Source organism: Hyperolius riggenbachi, chromosome 3 (assembly GCF_040937935.1).
Source record: "Hyperolius riggenbachi isolate aHypRig1 chromosome 3, aHypRig1.pri, whole genome shotgun sequence".
Classification (NCBI taxonomy): Eukaryota; Metazoa; Chordata; class Amphibia; order Anura; family Hyperoliidae; genus Hyperolius; species Hyperolius riggenbachi.
This window is the reverse complement of record NC_090648.1, coordinates 68,527,851-68,549,401: the sequence shown is the minus strand read 5'-3', so window position 1 is coordinate 68,549,401 and position 21,551 is coordinate 68,527,851. Positions and strand designations below refer to the sequence as shown.

The window sequence follows — 21,551 nt, the reverse complement described above, 5'->3', positions numbered from 1 at the left end:
TCCATATCCCTCTTGCTTCATTTGTCCTTTAACTTGTAACTGTCGGGCATAAAATAAAAAATCAGTTCTTTATTTTTATCTGGTAAACAAGTAGTAAGGATGCTAACCAGGCAATCCAAAAGTTAAAATCTCTATTACTTTTCTTGTTGATAAATGATTATTTCCCAGTTTACCTGACTCTTATTTGGTACCTTGCCGCACAAAGGAAGTTGCAGGGCATGCTGGGTTGTCTTTTTTTTTTTTTTTTTTTGCTTATGTACATTGGTTAAGTAAGCGGAAATAAAGAAGCAAAAAAAGACAACCCAGCATGCCCTGCAACTTCCTTTGTGCGGCAAGGTACCAAATAAGAGTCAAGTAAACTGGGAAATCATTTATCAACAAGAAAAGTAATAGAGATTTTAACTTTTGGATTGCAGGATTAGCATCCTTACTACTTGTTTACCAGATAAAAATAAAGAACTGATTTTTGATTTTATGCCCGACAGTTACAAGTTAAAGGACAAATGAAGCAAGAGGGTTATGGAGGCTGCCATATTTATTTCCTTTTAAGCAATACCAGTTGCCTGGCAGCCCTGCTGATCCTCTGCCTTTAATACTTCTACCCACAGCCCCTGAACAAGCATGCAGCAAATCAGGTGTTTCTGACATTATTGTCAGATCTGGCAAGATAAGCCCGCATGTTTGTTTCTGGTGTGATTCAGACACTACTGTGAAGCATCCAAGCTGCTAAAAAAAAAAAGCTATACTTACCCAGGGCTTCCTCCAGCCCCTGGCAGACCCTGTGTCCCTCGTCCCAGCTCCGGTGTCCCGGGATCCCCTCTGGTGCAGATGCTGACCTCACCAGGTCGACCTGTAGTGCGCCTGCGCCACTGTCAGTTACACCCACGTGGTCCGGCAAGGTCAGCATCTGAAACTGAGGGGATCCCGGGACACCAGAGCTGCGGCAAGGGACATAGCGTCTGCCAGAGGCTGGAGGAAACCCCGGGTAAGTAGAGCTCATTATTTTTAGCTGCTTGGATGCTTCCTTTAAGACTGGATTCCAAGCAAGCGTCACCTGACTGTGCCAGAGAAGGAGCGAGTGCAAGGCAGGATTGTGGGGAGGTGCAGTCATGTCCGTGGAGCATTAGCAGAGGCTTCAGCACTGCCTGCACGCTCTGAGAGCAAACGCTATGATCTGCCATAAGTGCTCTTTCCTTTGGCACTTGTAGAAAATGACAGATGCACTTTAATGGGCATATTTAATCTTTCAAAATGCGCTGTTCATCTTTCAGTTGATTAAAGGCAATTGAGCTTAACCCGTGTAACCTTCCAGAGCCATAGTCTGTGCATAATTGCACCCCTCTTGCTGTGGTTTGATTGAAAAGTTTAAAAAGAGCTGCAGATGACTGGTGTTGAAGCAGAACTGTGTTCAAATAATAAAAAAAATAACAGCATGAACTATAGCAATATGTTATTTATCCTGACAAAACGTCTATAGAAAACTGCTGCTCTGACTCCACAGTTGCATTTGCTGTGACCGCACATGCTTGTATCCTGTGTATCCTCACTCAGTGCTCGAGACATGCAAGTTGTCAGTCTGACATCACAGTAGACCTGCTGCGGTTTAACCCCTTCCTGACCGCCTAACGCCGATAGGCGTCGGGAAGGTGGCCCACCCAGCCAGGACTGCCTAACGCCGATCAGCGTCAAGTCCTGGGGGGCGGGGATTGCGTACGCATCCCGCTGAGTTACGGAGAAAAGCCTGCCAGCCGTGATCTGAAAGAACAAAAACCCCGAAAGTGCAAAGTCTGTCAAAGAGCTGTCCACAGGAAAGGCTCATAAAGTAATCCCTATCATAGGCTAATGCCTATAAGAGGAGATCATGATGATTGGATCTCTGAGGGAGGGATAATTAAAGAAAAAATTGCCTAATATGGATTAAAAAAAACAATCGCAGCAGCAATCAGATCCCACCAACAGAAAGCTCTGTTGGTGGGAAGAAAAGGAAGCAAGATTCATTTGGCTGCTAAGTTGTATGGTCGTGCTGCACACTGTTAAACCTACAGTGTGCTGAATTGTAAAAATTGCCCAGTCACTAGGGAGGCATAAGCCTGAGGTCCTCAACTGGTTAATGAGAGGTTACTGAGCACTTTATTAGGAACATAGTGTAGTCATTTTAGATACTGTCTCCTATTTGTGTTTGAAACAAACTTAAAGCAAATCTGAAGTGAGCGTGATATGGAAGCTGACCTATTCATTTCATTTTAAACAATACAATTTGCTTGGTTGTCCTGCTGACCCTCTGCCTCTCATACTTTATCCATAGACCCTGAGCAAGCATGCAGCAGATCAGGTGCTCTGACTAAAGCCTGGCTAGATTAGCTGCATGCTTGTTTCAGTTGTGTGATTCAGACACGAATGCATCCAAATAGATCAGCAGTATTACCATGCAACTGGTGTTGTTTAAATGGAAATAATTATGGCAGCCTCTATACCCCTCATAGTTCTAGTGTATTTAGAAAAAAAAAAAAAAAAGATATGCAGTAATGTCTTGGTTATCTTTCACTGACGGTAATTGGCTGATGCCGCATATGTGTGCTGTCTGGTTGCTTGAGGATTAATGTTAAAATAGGCTTAGCTAATATGGTGCAATACCACACTCTATATTCATTCCATGAACTCTGTATTCAATGGTAAAATACAGTAATTAAAAGTATATCAACCTTGGGGGAGCCGGGGCACAAATTCTTTAAAAATACTCTGTAACAACATTTTCAGCCTTATTTCTTCTATCCTATAAGTTCCTATACCTGATCTAATGTGGTCTGTCTTACTGCAGCATTTGCTATTTGCACAATGGCTGTGTTATCTCTGTTATATAATTAATCTTCTCTCCTCTGTCGGGCTCAGGCACTCAGGCAAGAATGTGCTGCTCTGCTTGTGATAGGATAGAAGCTATACACACCCTCTCCAGGCCCCCTGCACACTCTGTATGACTCACACACTGAGATACTCTCAGCCTATCACATGCTGTTAGCAAGCCGTGTCTTTTGTTTGTAAACAAGGCCTAAAACTGGCAATTACAAGCCAGGATTGCAGCAGAGAGTGGCAGAAACAGCACAGAGGGGCCCAGGAGAACATCATGAATAGAATGGTATGCTTTTTATTGTAAGAATTTTAGAGTACAGATTCTCTTTAAAGAAACACCTGAAGCGAGAGGACGATGGAGACTGACATATTTATTTCTTTTTAAACAATATCAGTTGCCTGGCAGCCCTGCTGGTCTATTTGACTGCAGTAGTGTCTGAATAGCACCAGTAACAAGCATGCAACTAATCTTGTCAGCAACACCTGATCTGCTGCATGCTTGTTCAGGGTCTATGGCTAAATGTATTAGAAGCAGAGGAGATAAGCAGGATAGCCCATCTGGTTTGAACACTACCCAAATTGAGGAACCCCCTCCTTCCACCATTCCCCCATCTTTAGCATTCAGTGATATTCCTGACCTGATTCTGCATGATATTATGCATGGCAATGCTGCCACATAATTGGCTGATTAGCTCATTTATATGGATAATCAGTTCTGCAAGTTCCCTTAATAAAGCACCCAGCGAGTGTCTCTATAGGATGTATAACAAATCTTTCATTAGCGATTTATTTAGGCCAAGACCCCACAGTCCTTACAGGCACAATGCACTAACACTCCAGTGTTAAAGGACAGCTACTTTATTGCACACACACAAAAAAAGAAAGTAAAATACAATTGTACACAAACTTATAAGAGGTACATTTCTCCTGGAGTAAAATGCACTATAAATTACTTTTCTACCATGGTCCTGGTGCTTACAGTAGGTAGACAGTAGTTAAAATATGACAGATTTTGGACTAGTCCATCTTTTCATGGGGGGTTTTCAGCATTTCCTTTTATCCTTTAAATAAACACTGCCTTGAAAAGATCTATACAAGGATGCTGCCCAGCCTCGTTACTCGTGCACGTTTTTGGCAGTTGGACTGCACAACTGCTGCTCAGGAAGTGATTTTGAAAATGAAGAAAAGCTTGAGAATTCCCCATAAGGAGGTAAACTAGTCTAAAACCTTTCAGGTCTGTCAGATTTTTATAACTTCTTGTAAATTAAAGCGACATAGGAAAATGTTAATTCATAGTGCGTTTTACTCTGGAACAAATGGACATTTTACACGCAAGCATTTTAAATGTTAACCTTTTTTATGATAGTGGTCTTTTAAGCTTCGTACACACTAATAACACCTGTTGCCTAAAACACTTTGGGTGACGATCTGGGATTGATGGCCGGATAGATGCTCTGCTGCTTTCTGTCCAGCAGCTTGTTCTTTTCTTTGGAGGGGACGAGCAAGCCTTGCTATGGTGACAATAGTGTCACTTGTCGGTGAAACATGACAGATCACTAATGACCGTGTTGGAAGGAGTCCTTTACTCTTGGACAGCAAAACAGTATGGTGCATACATTGCTTTAGTGCAGTCATTCTGAGGTGTCTTTAAAATGGGGCACTGATCTTAACCCACATTTGTTCATACTGGCGCGTCTTCCCGAGCATGTACAGTGTATGCTGTTTATTTGTGGTAGTAAATCATCTGCAGTGTGTTGATCTTTGCTTGAATACTCAGCTGCTATCATGATTCTTCTTTTTGTTCGTGTTACAAGTGGGCTTGAACTTCCTAAGCTGCAATTTAAGTACCTACTCTTGGGTACTTTAACATTTTAAAGCTTTCCCTGTGTATAAAAAAAGTTTACTTTTAATGCAGAGAGCAGCATAAGTTGGTACCGCTCTGCTAATCTCTGCAAAACATCAAATGCAATCATTGCGGCTAGAAGCTCTCTGCCTGTTTCTTCACTCTGCTCCTCCTTCCTCCTCTGCTGAACAGACATGTTACTTAAAGCGGGATTGTCACCATAAAAATAAAATTTCAACAAACTGGTCTGAGTGTACTAAGTGATAAAGATGCTAAGCATGCATTCAAAACTTTCTAAACTTTTTCTGCTGTTATGATTTGGGGTTATCACATACTTTAGGAGCACTGACCCTTTAGTAGTCAGTGCCACACAGTTGCATGCTGGGGGGGGCGGGGATTCTTTTTATCTGTAATATATTCTTCCTCTTCCATTTATTTCCCTGCCTAGCTGCTTATCTTAAACACGATCCCCTGCTCACTTGTGTTTACAAGCAAGGCTGAGGTGACTCAGCGATTGGAGGAGAAGAGAAAAAAAAAGTAAAGGGCAGAAATGACATCAGAATTTAGCCTAAACTGTGGGCAAAAGACATGGCCCCCACCAGGAACAGAATTCTCTTCATTTACTATATAACATTCACTGAAATCAAAACGTGGACAGTACAATACATGTGTTATATAAGTAGATCAAGTATTTATCTACTTATATATGTGTTTTTTCCCTGGCATAGTATGGCTAATTCTACTGCTTTAAAGAGAACCTGAACTGAAAATAAAAAGTCAAAATAACCATTCACACGTCATACTTGCCTCCCGTGTAGTCTACTCCTCAATCTGTTTCTCCTCTCCTGCGGTCCCATTTTTCCACTGTGAACAATGGTATTCTCTGTCCTCCATTTTTAAATTGGCCATTACCCCATGCCAGCTTCCTGGTCAGCACACTGTTAAACTGTAATATCACCCACTTGAACCATAGGGAAATATGGACATTCCCTTGCACATTCAGTTGTAACTGACAGCTGCTGATATATAACTGACAGCAACTGGTATATTTCAGTTCTGCCAAAGTATTGCAAAGGAGGGAGCTGGAGTAGAGTGAAGAGATCAGGCAGAACGTTGTTAGCCACAATTATTACATTTGACAATTTGCAGAGATTAACAAAGCAGTAAGAAACACTGTCAGCTATGTTTTATATTGTTTTATATCTGGGACTCTCATCTTCCCTGTTGTGATGGTTTGTGTTTTCTGCCATAGCTTGCATCCTACCCAAGACTTCGAGAAGAGAGCGAAAGGATTATTACAACGCACGTCAGAGAGAGGGAAGGCAGAACAAAAGACCAGGTAGGGCACACAGCAGAAAAGATGCATGGTACTCAAAAAATTCAGCTTTCTGCACAACAGACCTCCATAGCTATAAGCAATCTTCTCTGAGAGCTTAGTCTGTGCCCCATTAGGTTTGAACAGAGGGAACTGAGAACTTGGTCTCAGCCCAGACAGGCACAACATTACTTGTGCTGAATGGGGAGCGTAGATCACGTGATCATAAGTCGAAGTTCAGGTAGCTACCTGCTTGATGCAGGAAAGTAAATGTGCTATTGCATTCACTCACCATATCTCATTTAGACTCTGAACCCTGCTGCTCATCTCATCAATCTTCCCTGTTGACTCTTGATTGGCTCAATGTCTATGCATTTTTCTCCAACTCCGACTCTAGGTACCCAAAAATTGCTTCAACTCAGACTCCACAGCCCTGGCACCCAGTATCCTGGCAACCTCAGGCTCTTCCCCTATGGAGTTGAAAAATGGCCATAGACTTAGATTTCCACCCAATTTGGCAACATTATCAATCCCTATCTGATCGGAATCGAATCAGGGAGGTATCAATTCCTAACATAGTAAATCAATATTCAGAAATCAACCACAGTGTTGTACTTTTCAGTGCAGTGCAACGCTGTAGTCTGCCTCTGCCCCACCCCCAACCAATGTAAACCAATCGTCCTGTCTGATCGATAGAATCTATTTGAAATTTGATCAAACATGTTAGGGCAATAGATTTCAGGCAGATTAAATCCTCGAATCTTCCTGAACCGAACAAGAAAAATATTAAAGTACACCTGAACTGAGAGGGATATGGCGGCTGCCATATTTATTTCATTTAAAACAATACCAGATGCCTGGCTGTCCTGCTGATCTCTCTGGCTGCAGTAGTGTCTGTATCACACACCTGAAACAAACATGCAGCTAATCCAGTCAGATTTCAGTCAGAAACATCTGATCTGCATACTTGTTAAGGGTCTGTTGCTATAAGTATTAGAGGCAGAGAATCAGCTGGACAGCCAGGCAATGTGCATTGATTAAAAGGAAATAAATGTCAGCCTTCGTATCTTTCTCAGTTGAGGTGTGCTTTAAGTGTGTGGCCACCATAAGGTATGTTAGTCGATAGGAAGCAGAGACACAGGTTTGGGTGGCTTTTGTTCTCCAGTGTTGGCCGGCCTCACAAGTTAACCCCATGTGGCCTAGGCTGATCGCAGCAACAGTCCTGGGAGAGCAGCCTGTTGACTACAGTCGGTGTTGTTGTTTGCACTAACTGCTGTACTTTGTGCCCACAGATTCTGCTACTAATAGAAATTGAGCTCTCCTATATCAACACTAATCACGAGGATTTCATCGGATTTGCCAAGTAAGTCTCCCATTCCCTTCTGTTTTGGAGGCTTCATCTCACATCAGCTGCATGGAATTGGCTGTGATCCTGCCTCGTAATGTTTTTTATAATTCACGGGCGACTCATGGCTCTTTTACACGAACGGCTGACAGCAGAGCACTTTACTGCTTGTCAGCCACTCCTGTTTCTGTGCAGGGCAGTTGCAGCCGGCCGCAATCGTCCAGCTCCTTCAGCGACCACTGCATGTCAATCAGTTGATGGTAGCCAGCCCTGATGTAGTCATTTTTTATGTTTGTTTTTTCCTGGGAGGTAACTGCACTGCGTGTCAACCACTGACATTCATGTGGTACATGTGGTATGGATGCTCCCGTTTGGTTGCATTGTTGAGCAGCTGAAGGACACTTAACCCCTAAACCTTCTGAAAGAGCCCTAAAATATTTTGATAGTGTCTGATCACAATTCTATTTAAAGCTAAACTCCAAGAAAATATTAAAATATAAATAAAAAAATAATTAGCCCAGTAGTAGGAGAGGGGGTTTCACCGTACTGTCCAGTTATCAGACTGAGGGGAGGTGCTTTGCCCAATTTGTTTAATACTATAACGGAGAAAGAGAGGTATGGTCAGTGTCACAGGTACACTTTATAACATTTGGCTCTTACAGCAGTAGATCTGCTGATTCAGGACTAGGTTAGGCAGTTTCCAGTCGTTGCTAGGTTGAGCTAATTAGCTATTCAGTAACTACCAGTAACTGTGCTAGAAGTGCAAAAAGATTGGTTGCTGCTATTAAGTTCTGCCCATTGGACATTGCCCTGTTTGTGATCACCGTGTTTATTGGCTGGGTTACTACGAGCGACGCTTCTGCACTGCCAATTACACACGCACCCCCCCCCAGCTGGTTCACATGTGCAGCTGGCCGGTGGCCTCCTTTGTGAATTAGGCTCCTAATTATACAGATTGAAATATGCAATAATGAATTGGTACATTGAACATGTTAGTTTACTTATAAAGAACAAATTAGGAGCAGAGAACTAGGTGCCTCTTTTGAGAAATGTGAGTTTGCAGTTGCATTACCGCAAAAGACCACTAGAGGGTGCTGTCCACTGCTTCCCCCCACCCCCCCCCCCCCCCACCCCCCCTCCCCCCGATTTGCTTCTTCACAGCATCTTTATAATTGGGAGCAGGGAGAGTTGTACACTTTGTCTATTTGCATATCGGAAGTGATGGGTGAAGTCTTCCTGTGAGGAGCATTGGAGTGAGACTGGGGAACGATCCAGTAAGTTTTTATGTTCCTCCATTGTAGTTAGTGATGAGCGCAGGATGTGTCCCAGTAAAGACTGAGGGACCTCTAAAGACTAATGCTAGGTACACACCATACAATTTTCTGTTCGATTCTTCTGTTAGATTTACCTACAACATGAAAAAAAGCTATAATCTAACAGAAAATTGTATGGTGTGTACCTAGCATTACATAATGTTGGACCTCCCTAATTATGCCTTCATCTCCCTGTGCCTCATAGGTGCTTTGTGGGAGACTAACATCATTAGAGACAGCAGACAGCAGCCCATACCCTTGTCTGTGCCACTGTAAGACCAGCAGTCAATGTGAGGTTATTGGGTCAGCAGCACAGTCACTAGCGGGGAACCCCTGCTTGCTTTTGCATTGAAATCGGCCTCCCTGGTTTCTCGTATTTGGTCAAGTTTAGCAAGGTGGTTTTCTGGTAAATGCGAATAGTTGCGAGTTGATGCTAATTTTATGCAGCTTAGAAATAGATCAAGCAGCAGCTGCTTTCGATATGGCTATGCTGCATGAATTTGTATACAATTAACATCAACTCTGAATTATTAGCATCTTATTGATCCGTTTGTAGAGCTGAAGCTTACAATTGACCAACAGCCTTTTGTAGTAGAGCTATAACGTTGTAGCTGGATTTGCCTGTATAATGGTCCCCGCTATTGTACATAGATCATTGGTACACGTTGTGTGAAGCCCAGCCTCGGGGATGTATCTTCGTTTAGTTTTGCATAGTGTGGAAAGGGTTCATAACCTCGTTTGAACTTTGCCCTCCAGTGTCCCCATCTGTGAATTTTCCCGTCACCTCCTGTCCACTCCTCTTTCAAGACACAAAGCATGAAATAAAGCCGTATTACATAAGCCCGAAGACCACCTGGTATTCCCGATAAGTCTTCATTGCTGCCTCATTTCCCGCACTGAAGAATACCGTATATACTCGCATACAAGCCGAATTTTTGACCCCCAAATAGGGGGTCAAAAGCAGGGCTGTGGAGTCGGAGTCGTGGAGTCGGAGTCGTGGAGTCGGGCAATTTTGGGTGCCTGGAGTCGGAGTCGGGAAAAAATGCACCGACTCCGACTCCTAATGAATTTGTAACTGTAATTAAAATAGAAAATATGATAAAATGTTCTATTTCTCGGATAATAGTCATTAAAAATAATGTATATATACAGTAATAGCTGTGTTTAGTCCACAAAAATGAAATAAACCAATCAAAATTAGTTGCTTGTGCTGCTTCAATAAAGCAGTCCCCGTATTTTTAAGGTCAGATATACATATCTGATTGTGACTGTATATATGATGTGTACACAGGAATCTCTTATATATACTAAATAACATCTATGCTGTAAGAATAAAGCCTGATGTGTAGCTGTGTCACTAATAGAGATGGTCAACGAGATGGAAATAATTCTGCATTGATGCTGATTTATGCAAATGTATGCACTCCCTTTGCTGATGAAATCAAATAATGTGATATGTTATTAAAATTTGGTTTGGTGACTACAAATTAAAGGGTAACTGAGACGGATGAAAAGTAAAGTTTTATACATACCTGGGGCTTCCTCCAGCCCCCTTCAGGCTAATCAGTCCCTCGCTGTCCTCCACCACCCGGATCTTCTGCTATGAGTCCTGGTAATTCAGCCAGTCAGCGCTGTCCGGCCGCATGCCGCTCCCACAGCCAGGAACATTCTGCACCTGCGCAATAGTGCTGCACAGGTGTAGTATGCTCCTGGCGGCGGAGTGTGTGCATGCGCACTACGCCTGACTGGCTCAAGTACCTGGACTCATAGCAGAAGATCCAGGTGGTGGAGGACAATGAGGGACTGATTATCCTGAAGGCGGCTGGAGGAAGCCCCAGGTATGTATAAAACTTGAATTTCATCTGTCTCAGGTTTACTTTGTTACACAGTAGTACTATACTCTACATATGCACTCCCCACAGAGCTGCAGGGAATCCACTGAAAATGCTGTGCACATTGAACACAGAGGTGTTGTCTGTTTACAATCTCCTCATTCCCCTGCAGAGTACCTGCACATCATTCTTACATGTACCCACACTTACATTGCCTAGGGTCTGATAGATGTTCTTTGTTCCGGTTTGCACCTTTTACAAGTACTCCTACCAAGGACTAGTTTTAGTCTAAAGAGAATAAATATAGTAGTCTACATATCCTTCTCACTTCAGTTGTCTTGTAAAATTCCTAAGCGTTGGCAGTTAAGAGACGAATTTCATGTTACATACTTTTAATCAACAAAATTGTAATATGCAAATTAGAGGAGTCTGAGTCGTGGAGTCGGAGTCGGAGTCGGTGGAATCCTAAACTGAGGAGTCGGAGTCGGTGGATTTTTGGACCGACTCCACAGCCCTGGTCAAAAGTTGGGGGGTCTGCTTGTATGCGAGTCTTCCCTGGTGGTCCGTGGTCCGCGGCCCCCGCTCCCCCCTCCCCCCACCGCCGCTGCTATTACTTGTTTCGCAGCGGCCTCCTGGTCCCCGGCGGCGTTTCCTCTTCCCCGCTCTCATGCCTCTATGAAGAGATCACAGCAGCGCGCCTGGCGCTGCTGCTCTGATGATGCAGGGGGCAGGAAAGAGCGGTTCCCATGGTAACGGCGATACAGATCGCCGCTACAGGGAGCCGCGCTCTTTCCTGCCCCCTGCATCATCAGAGCAGCAGCGCCGGGCGCGCTGCTGTGATCTCTTCATAGAGGCATGAGAGCGGGGAAGAGAAAGCGCCGCCGGGGACGAGGAAGCCGCTGCAGGTAATAGCAGCGGAGGGAGCAGGGCACTATACCGGCCACTACCTACCTACACTGGGTACTATACTAGCTATACTGGGGCACTACCTACCTATACTGGGCACTATACTAGCTAAACTGGGCACTATACTAGCTATACTGGGGCACTATACTAGGTACTATACTAGCTATACTGGGGCACTATCTACCTATATCCTGGGTACTATACTAGCTAAACTGGGCACTATACTAGCTAACCTGGGCACTTTACTAGCTATACTGGGGCACTATACTAGCTATACTGGGGCACTACCTACCTATACTGGGGCACTACCTACCTATACTGGGCACTATACTAGCTATACTGGGAACTATACTAGCTAAACTGGGCACTATACTAGCTATACTGGGGCACTCTACTAGCTATACTGGGGCACTCTACTAGCTATACTGGGGCACTCTACTAGCTATACTGGGGCACTCTACTAGCTATACTGGGGCACTCTACTAGCTATACTGGGGCACTCTACTAGCTATACTGGGGCACTCTACTAGCTATACTGGGGCACTCTACTAGCTATACTGGGGCACTCTACTAGCTATACTGGGGCACTCTACTAGCTATACTGGGGCACTCTACTAGCTATACTGGGGCACTCTACTAGCTATACTGGGGCACTATACTAGCTATACTGGGCACTATACTAGCTATACTGGGGCACTACCTACCTAAACTGGGCACTATACTGGTGCACTATACTGGCTAAACTGGGCACTATACTGGCTAAACTGGGCACTATACTGGCTAAACTGGGCACTATACTGGCTAAACTGGGCACTATACTGGCTAAACTGGGCACTATACTGGCTAAACTGGGCACTATACTGGCTAAACTGGGCACTATACTGGCTAAACTGGGCACTATACTGGCTAAACTGGGCACTATACTGGCTAAACTGGGCACTATACTGGCTAAACTGGGCACTATACTAGCTAAACTGGGCACTATACTAGCTATACTGGGGCACTACCTACCTATACTGGGCACTATACTGGCTAAACTGGGCACTATACTAGCTATACTGGGGCACTACCTACCCATACTGGGCACTATACTAGCTATACTGGGACACACTGGGGGGATTACGCGGCCTGCACCAATCCAGCATTTCCTACCCCCGGCTTGTATGGGGGTCAATCATTTTCCCCTGTTTTTTCATGGAAAAGTTGGAGGGTCGGCTTATATGCGAGTATATACGGTAAGTCGGCAAAATATACATGTGCAAAGAAAAGTGAGAATCCAGCCCCTAAGATTACCTTTCTTCTAATTTAAACTTAAAGCCTCTTGCGGTCCTGGGAACAGGAATTGAGAGTGTAAAGCGTACCTGAGGTGAACCACTGGCTAAAAGACATACCAGTACTTGCCTAAGAAGAGGGCAGCCTTCGGATCCTATAGAGGTTTCCCAAGCCATCCTCCGGTCCCTCGTTGCCAAGCGCTGACATGCTCTTTCTCCCCCCCATCCCAGAAAACAGAAATGGGTCTGTTGGGAAGAAAATCGGGCCGCGCTCTTCTTCAAACACAACCGTGGCCATGTTGCGCCTGTGTGAGTACGGCTGCGCAGTAAGCTGGAGACACTTGTGTGTGCCCCTGCCAGAAGAGGAGAGCGGCCCGATGTTCCGCAGGGTCCCGGTGAGGAGAACACGCCCTCTTTTCTTCTTAGGCAAGTAGGGGGGGGGTTGTTTGTTTTTTATCTGAAAGAAAACCTGAACTGAAAATTAAAAGTCAAAATAAGCATACAGAAGTCAGTTACCTTCCATGTAGTCTACTTCTCAGTGTCTTTCTCCTGTCCCGCGTCCTGTTTGTTTACTGTGATCAAGGGAATTTTCCGTCCTTCATTTTGAAAATAGCCATTACCCATAACCGCTTTCTGGTCAGCACACAGTTAAACTGTAACATCGCCCACTTGAGCCATAGGGAAACATGGACATTACCTGGTACATCAGTTTTCCTCTCAGCTGTAACTGACAGCAACTGATATTTTACTGACAGCAACTGATATATTTCAGATCTGATAAAATATTGTCAGAACTGGAAGGGATTATTGTCAGAAGAAAATGGTGAGCTTCTGAGAGGAACTGATGGCAAGGTAACTATGTAATGTTCATTTGAAATTACCTCATGTGTTTATTTTAAATATTTTTACTCAGTACAGGTTCTCTTGAAGGTTACCTCGGGTTATCTTTAAAGAGAAACTCCAACCAAGAATTGAACTTTATCCCAATCAGTAGCTGATACCCCCTTTTACATGAGAAATAGAATGATTTTCACAAACAGACCATCAGGGGGCACTGTGTGACTAATTTTGTGCTGAAACCCCTCCCACAAGAGGCTCTGAATACCGCGGTACTCTGGGCAAACTGCCACAATGTAACAATGTTCACAGACAGGAAATGGCTGTTTAAAGCTGTCTGTAAAAGCCAGAGCAGCTAGAAACAGCTACATAACTTGCCCACAGTAACAATGTCACCATGTAATACATGTCAGAATGTGAATCTGGGAGAGGAAAGATTTTACAATGAGCAAACACTGACTAAATCATTTATACATAATTATTGTAAAAATGAAGCACTTTTTTTATTAAATTATTTTCACTGGAGTTCCTCTTTAAGTGACCAATATGGACGACCGGAACTTTCCTCAAAATTTGTTCCACATGATTCAAATTGTTTTTAAAAAAATATTGAATTCGGTTTTCATTTTTTATGTAATTTTTTTTTTTAATATACACATTGGAATTTTTTTTCCCCCGTAATTATTTAGCTTTATTAGTTTGTGTGATAACGGTGGATCAATTGCTAACGTACTCGTGTTTATTATAAACCATCATAGCTATTTGTTCTTTGTGTACTTGTAGTGGGCGGTAGTGCGGCCATTTTGTTTGTCACCTCCTTTGTATGCATTGCTCATGCTTTCCTCAGCTCACTCCGTTCTGTTATGGATTGTGTCATGTCTTCTTCCTCCTCTCCGCAGTAAGCACCTGCCTCTGTCTGTAACGTTTCTCCTGTGTTTCTCTCCTTGCTGTCATTCATGATCTGCACTGTCTTTCTCTCTCTGCGTCCTCCACGACCATCCCTCGCTCACCCTTTCTTCCATCACAGCTGTTATACCGAGCAACACATCCCAGGGTGGGTATTCCGCATGCCTGCTGCTTGTGTGTGCCCATGTCACATTGCCTGTATAGACTGTCTTCCTTCACCTCATCACTCACATCTGCATTGCAAATACTTCATTATCCAGTTTAACCTGTTTGCAATCACTGAACTGTGCTAATCAGTGTTTGACATTTGATGCTTTCTGTTTTGACTTGACTTGTCTTGACAATGTTTTAGTAAATTCATGCACTACATTGTAATGCAGCAACCAGAGGAGCTGTAAATAATGTACTTTTAAAAGGAAAACTTTCAAAAAAAATTCTATTTAACTTCGTAAATTAACTGTCTATTTGCATCCAGTTTGAGTCTTTTTGACACGCGCATGGGACTTAAATGTTGATAATTGATTAACTGGAACCTGTGTTCCCTGAGACAATTTAAGTACTTCAATCAGGAGCCATGTTCATTCATAAAAATGAAAGTAAACGTTTTTGTAAAAAAAAAAAAAAGTAAACGCCCCGTGGTAACCATCATAGTGTATAGCGCTATCTTGTGGCTAAAAAGTAAGATTAAAATAAAAATACATTTAAAAAATAAATTTACAATAGATATGAACACCTATATATATCATGAGGGTAGATTACTGTTATTTTTGCAAATAAGAGAATGAAATTAGGGGCTTGTAAATATTGATCGCATAATATTATTATTAATTTTATTTCCGTTATGGCTTACAAGAAGCATTCCTTTTATGGGGTCTCTACAAAGATGCCAGCCCTCCCTACTCATTTGCACAACATTGTGGAAGTTGGACTGAGCAACTTCCATTTAGTAAGTGCTTTTGTAAATAAAGAAATTCCTGAGATTACCTTATCTGGCCAGCTAATGCTGGATACACACCATGCGTTTCCGCGTTCGATGCGGCCGTCGATACGTGTCGATTCGATTATTTCCGACATGTCCGATTTAAGCTTCGATGGATCGTTCGGTCGATTTGCCATACTTTACATGGCAATCGACCTAAAAAACATCGAAATTCGTTCGGAAATGCTCGAAAATGATTGAATCGACGCGTATCGATGGACGCATTCGACGCTGAAACTCATGGTGTGTATCCAGCATTAGGAAGGGGCGGACCCAGTTTGACTCGGGCCTGAATCCCACTTCATACACAGTTGGATGTAGGTTCACAGATGGCCAATAGCCAGACAACCCTTCATGGTTGGATGCAGTGGTGAAAGGTTAGAACATCTACTTTACACTTATTACCTTCCGTTTCCCAATAAAGGGTTATCCTTTCACTTCCTGTGATGTCACCAGTAGGAGGAAGTGAACAACCCCCTTTGCAGACCTTTTTTTTTCCCTTTTTTTGCATCCAGGTTTGGCTTTGAATTCTTATCGCCAATATTGAAATCTCTTCTCTTTGAAAACATACAATCCATAAACTTTTTGTAGGCCATAGCTATAACATCGCTTCTCCGTTGCGCTAAGATTTGGCTTACTGCTTTCCCCAGAAGACTATGAAGCATGTGCTTGAGATCACAGGATGACTGTTGCATGAAATCCATCATCACTGACAATCTACTCTGGTTTAGGAATTAGCCGATGTGCTCATTTGAAAGGAAGGCAAGGAGTTCAGTGTTTATTGGGACTTGCTTGTGTGTCCTACAGAACTGGTGCAGATAATGATGTGCTGTAACGTATGGGAAAAAAATGGAATATTGTCTTAGACCACATGTGTCAAACTCGAGGCTCGCGGGCCAAATGCGGCCCTCCTTGCCATTTTATGTGGCTCTTAAAAGCCTCAAATGTGCATCATTGTAAGCAGCGAAAGAATGACAGCACACTGACAGGGTTTCTGGTTGAAATAATGTCAGTTTGAGCCCCCAGCTGGGATCCCCTCCTCAGCAAAATCGCATTAGCACATGTATTGCCACCTCCATATGTACCTGCTCCAGCGATCTTTTGGGTCTCCTGTTCCCAGCAGCTGCACGCTCTGTGCTTTCATACCTCCTTCTCCCATTAATGTGACATGCCTCTGAAGATACAGGTACACAGGATAGCGTGTGTGGCTGTCAGGAAGACAAGAGGAGTCCCAAAGCTACACTGGAGCAGGTAAATATTAAACTGCTTCCCACAGTCGCAATAGTCATGACACTTTAAGACTGTTCAATACATGTTAAATCTTAAAATGTGGCCTACATCTTAGGATATGTTTCCCATTTTGGCCCTATACGTGATTGCGTTTGACACCCCTGTGTTATGGGATAGATAATGGGGCAGTAAGGGCTCCCTCAATTCATAGCCTATGCAACCATTGTAATCTGTTCTCTCAGGTTTAAAAACTGGGGCGCTAAGTTTAGAATATACAGAGTATTTTATAGGTGGAAGAAGATGCTTTACAGTGCTGAGAACAGGTGTGCAGTTCACATTTCATATGTTTCTGCTTGGACCTTGACTTCAATCTGTGTTCTTCTCCAGGGTTGTAACGTGTGTGCTTTGTGTTTTCTAGTGCCCAGCAGAGGAGCACACAGCTTAACAAGAAGAGGGCTATCCCCAACCAGGTAAGTAGTGCCCATTGTAGGGCTGCAGCAGCTATCAGAGCCACACTTGCACTTGTGCTACTTCCGTATAGGACACAAGATCCCGATCCCATCTCTGAAAGTTGCACCTTCCCTGGATCCTTATTGGTCAGCATCTGGAGGGAGAGCTGCTCACTTTGCCCACACAAGCCAATATAATTCTCCCGTACCACACTGGGGGAATCCGGTCTCACTTGGCAGCAAAAATAAAGTTCTTCTTTTAGGCATAAAACTTTATTAACAGCAGGGAATAAGTGTCAATCCCTTAACCGTTTATGTTGAATGCCATGATTGTCCGGTCTGATCAGGAATCCATTCTGTTACGCACAAGAGGTCACATGATAACACGGCTGTGGCCCCCATAATGCACTGCGTCTCACGCTCTGTCCTGTCTTTCTCACATGCGCTCTGCGACACTCATCGTGCTGTACTGTGTCCTCTGCACGAGCATGCACATGCATTTTAATATTCAATTTGGCATGTACTGATATTAATTTTTGTAACTGACTATTTTAATTTGTTGGTGTAATGGGAATTTAAATATTAACTGTGTATTAATTGCATGTAATTTTTTCCCCTCTCTCCTTTTTGTGCTGCTGTTCCATTCTGTTTACTTTCCATTCTTCATCCTCTCTCTCCATAACTCTTATTATCATAAATACCACCTTCCTCTCCTCTTCTGTATGCTCCCGTGTACTCCTAACTTCGTGGCTCCTTATCCCAAACTCAGGGAGAGATCTTGGTAAGTACTTGCTGCGTGTGAGTTAACCATGCTTTGGTCAAAGAGAGGAAACCACTTTCAAGCACATTAGAGTAAAGAGTGCGGATTAGCTACCATCGTCACTTCCTGTATATACAGAGTCACTTCCCACCTGCTGAAAAGTAAAATCTAGCTCACAGTGGGAGTGACTGGTTTGCTAACTTAAATTGGGAAGATTACAAGGGTGGAAATGGCTTTTAAGAAGGCCATTCGTGGTCTGGAGGTGCTCACCAAGTATTGCTAAGTGTAGTCAAGAAGCAAGGCACAGTGGTCACAGATCTACAGGCTCTAGACCAGGGATGTCAAACTCCAAAGGCCAAGGTCCTTTCACATTTTTGGCACAGCTTAAATTCATTGACGGGGCCCAATAAGCAGAAGTGTAGCTATGGGTGGGCAATGGGGGACATATGCCGCCGGGCGCAGCACTATGAGGGCGCTCTGCACAGCTGCTGCACCCCTACACAAGTGATAGGCAGCTTACTGGCTGTCCGAAGTGCCCCTATTTCTCCTTCCCCCTGCAGTGGAGTGCAGAAATGTTACAGCAGCAGAAAATGCAGGCACATCTGGCTATATCAACAGGAGGAAGGGAGCAAACCTGGCTATATAAACAGGAGGAAGGGGAGCAAATCTGGCTATACAAACAGGAGGAAGGGGGGCACATTTGGCTATCTATGGGGGAAGGGGACACGTGGTTTTGTCTCCATCCATGATCACGCCCATATTCTGATGCATGCCCACACCCATTTTGTTGGGGTGGGGGGTTGCAAAGATTGTCTTGGTCCCCAGGCGCTGAAAACCATAGCTACGCCTCTGCCATTAAGGAAAGGTGTGGTCCATCAAGGAGCACACGTTTCATCATTTCTCATTCCATCCTAAACACTGCCATGGATATGACCTTCAAGGACTGGAGTTAAACATCTGTGCTCTAGACCACAGTTTCCCAACCCTGTCAAAGTACCACCAGCAGTACATGTTTTGCAGAAAACCACGAACATTCACAGGTGAGGTAATTAGTGTCTTAGCAGAGCTGATTGCTTACCTCTGTGGATTTCCACAAACAAGTACGGTAATCCTTACACTCCTCTTGCTGTCGTCTTTGGGGTCACTCCTGTTCCCGGTCCCCTTCGCAACCGACTGGATCCCTCCATCGAATATCTTTTACAGAAGTTCCCCCCCCCCCAGTGGTAACTAGCAAATTGTAACTGCGTAGGTGTAAGTTCCAAACTACGCATGCACAGCAAAAGGAATCCCTTGTCCACTAGTGCTTTATTTCACTGCACATGTGCTGTTCAGAATCACTCGTCAGTGTTTCAGGAAAACTTCTGATAGTACTCCTACTGCTGTAGTGAGAAGAGGAACAGGGAGGGACTCCAGAGATGACAAGCAGTATGAAGAGTCTTAATGATGGGCTTAATTTCATTATTTCTCTCCCTGCTTCAGGGGTTCTTTAAGGATAACTGTATTTGTGTCCATACCTTTAGTATGTGCATCAAAAACCTAAATTAGACCTATGTAGAATTTCCCCCTCAAATGCATAATGCTATTTCCTGTCTACCTTAAAGGACTTACGAGCCCAAATAGTAAAAAAAAGTTAAGTACCTTAATCATTTTTAAATGCACGGAGGACGCCGTCCGCGCCCTCCGTGCTGTTCCGCCGGGTCCCCGCAGTCTGATCGCCCCCCCGTGCCGCTCCCGACCCCACGGACGGGGTCGGGCTCCCCTTCCTCTCCCAAGATGGCCGCCGGAGCCGGCCGCGCAGTCCGCATACGCGTTAGTGCGGCTGCGCAGCTCTAGGGCCTCCCCCCTCGATCCACGCTACTGTGCGTGGATCGGGGGGGAGGCCCTAGAGCTGCGCAGCCGCACTAACGCGTATGCGGACTGCGCGGCCGGCTCCGGCGGCCATCTTGGGAGAGGAAGGGGAGCCCGACCCCGTCCGTGGGGTCGGGAGCGGCACGGGGGGGCGATCAGACTGCGGGGACCCGGCGGAACAGCACGGAGGGCGCGGACGGCGTCCTCCGTGCATTTAAAAATGATTAAGGTACTTAACTTTTTTTTACTATTTGGGCTCGTAAGTCCTTTAAGAATCTAGAATTGTCCAGTTCCCAGCTGCATACATTTACAGTTGTGTTCAAAATTATTCAACCCCCACTGAAATTGAGTGTTTTGGCCAGTTTGACATCGATTTTGATCATTTCAGTCATCTTGTTTACAATTAAATCAAGGAGGCACTTGTAAGTCAGACAAATATAACATAACATTTATAATGAAATAACCACAAATGTCTTTTCTGTGCTCACATCATTATCAGTTTTATTCAACTTCGTACTTAGTACAACATCCTTTTCCAGTTAGAACAGCTTTTAAACGTGAAGCATAGCTTGACACAAGTGTCTTGCAGCAATCTACGGGTATCTTAGCCCATTCTTCATGGGCAAAGGCCTCCAGTTCAGTCACATTCTTAGGCTTGCGCGCTGCAACTGCTTTCTTGAAGTCCCACCAGAGGTTCTCAAATCGGATTTAAGTCTGGTGACTGCGATGGCCACTCCAAAATGTTCCAGCCTTTAATCTGCAACCATGCTCTAGTGGACCTGGAGGTATGCTTGGGATCAATGTCCTGTTGACATGTCCAACATCTCCCAAGCCTCAGGTTTGTGACGGACTGCTTCACATTTTCATCCAATATCTCCAGGTACTGAAGATAATTCATGGTACCTTGCACATGCTGAATCTTCCCTGTACCTGCAGAACCAAAACAGCCCCAAAGCATAATTGACCCCCCGCCATGCTTTACAGTAGGCAAGGTGTTCTTTTCTTCATAGGCCATGTTCTTCCTCCTCCAAACATACCGTTGATCCATGGACCCAAACTGTTCTGATTTTGTTTCATCAGTCCACAGAACACTATCCCTTAACTTTTGTGGTTTGTCCACAAGACTTTTGGCATACTGCAGTCAACTCTTCTTGTTATTTGGAGACAGCAAGGGGGTGCGCCTGGGAGTTCTGGCATGGAGGCCTTCATTACGCAGTGTGCACCATATTGTCTGAGCTGAAACTTCAGTACCCGCATCTGACAAATCTTTTTCTCAGTTCCTCAGCAGTCACACAGGGACTTTTCCCCACTTTGCGCTTCAGGTAGCGCACAGCAGTCTAAGTCAGCATCTTCTTTCTGCCACGACCAGGTAGCGTTTCAACAGTGCCCTTTGCCTTGAATTTGCGAATGATGCTTCCTTATGGTGTCTCTTGGTATGTTTAACATCTTTGCAATCTTCTTATAGCCACTGCCCTTCCTGTGAAGAGAAATCACCTCTTCTCTTGTCTTCCTGGACCATTCTCTTGACTTCACCATGTTTGTAAACACACCAGTAAATATCTAGAAGGAGCTGAGTATCAGTCATTTTAAATCTGCCTAATTGGTGCTTATTATGCTTGATTACTGTTCGTTAAAATCCACAGGTGTTTTCAATACCTGATCGAAAACACCTGAATCTGTTCTTAAAGAGAGTCTGAAGCGAGAATAGATCTCGCTTCAGACCTCATATATAGCAGGGGCACGTGTGCCCCTGCTAAAACGCCACTATCCCGCGGCTTAAAGGGGGTCCCTGTCCCCCCAAATCCCCTCCGTAATGGGGGGGAGCGCTTCCGCATTGGGGCAGGGCTAACCGCCGCAGCCCTGCCCCACG

General features: G+C 44.2%; 1 protein-coding gene across 4 annotated transcripts in view; it reads left to right on the top strand.

The window, feature by feature from the left end:
- Positions 1-21,551, top strand: part of DNM2 (dynamin 2) — a 237,259-nt gene that overhangs the window by 133,904 nt on the left and 81,804 nt on the right. For 3 of the 4 annotated variants that reach the window (XM_068274341.1, XM_068274342.1, XM_068274343.1), the window contains exons 11-14: positions 5,943-6,029; positions 7,298-7,368; positions 17,043-17,094; positions 17,843-17,854. In XM_068274341.1, the coding sequence (XP_068130442.1) occupies positions 5,943-6,029; positions 7,298-7,368; positions 17,043-17,094; positions 17,843-17,854 (222 nt within the window). The remainder of the gene's footprint in view (positions 1-5,942; positions 6,030-7,297; positions 7,369-17,042; positions 17,095-17,842; positions 17,855-21,551) is intronic. The other variant, XM_068274340.1, reaches the window with a different exon arrangement.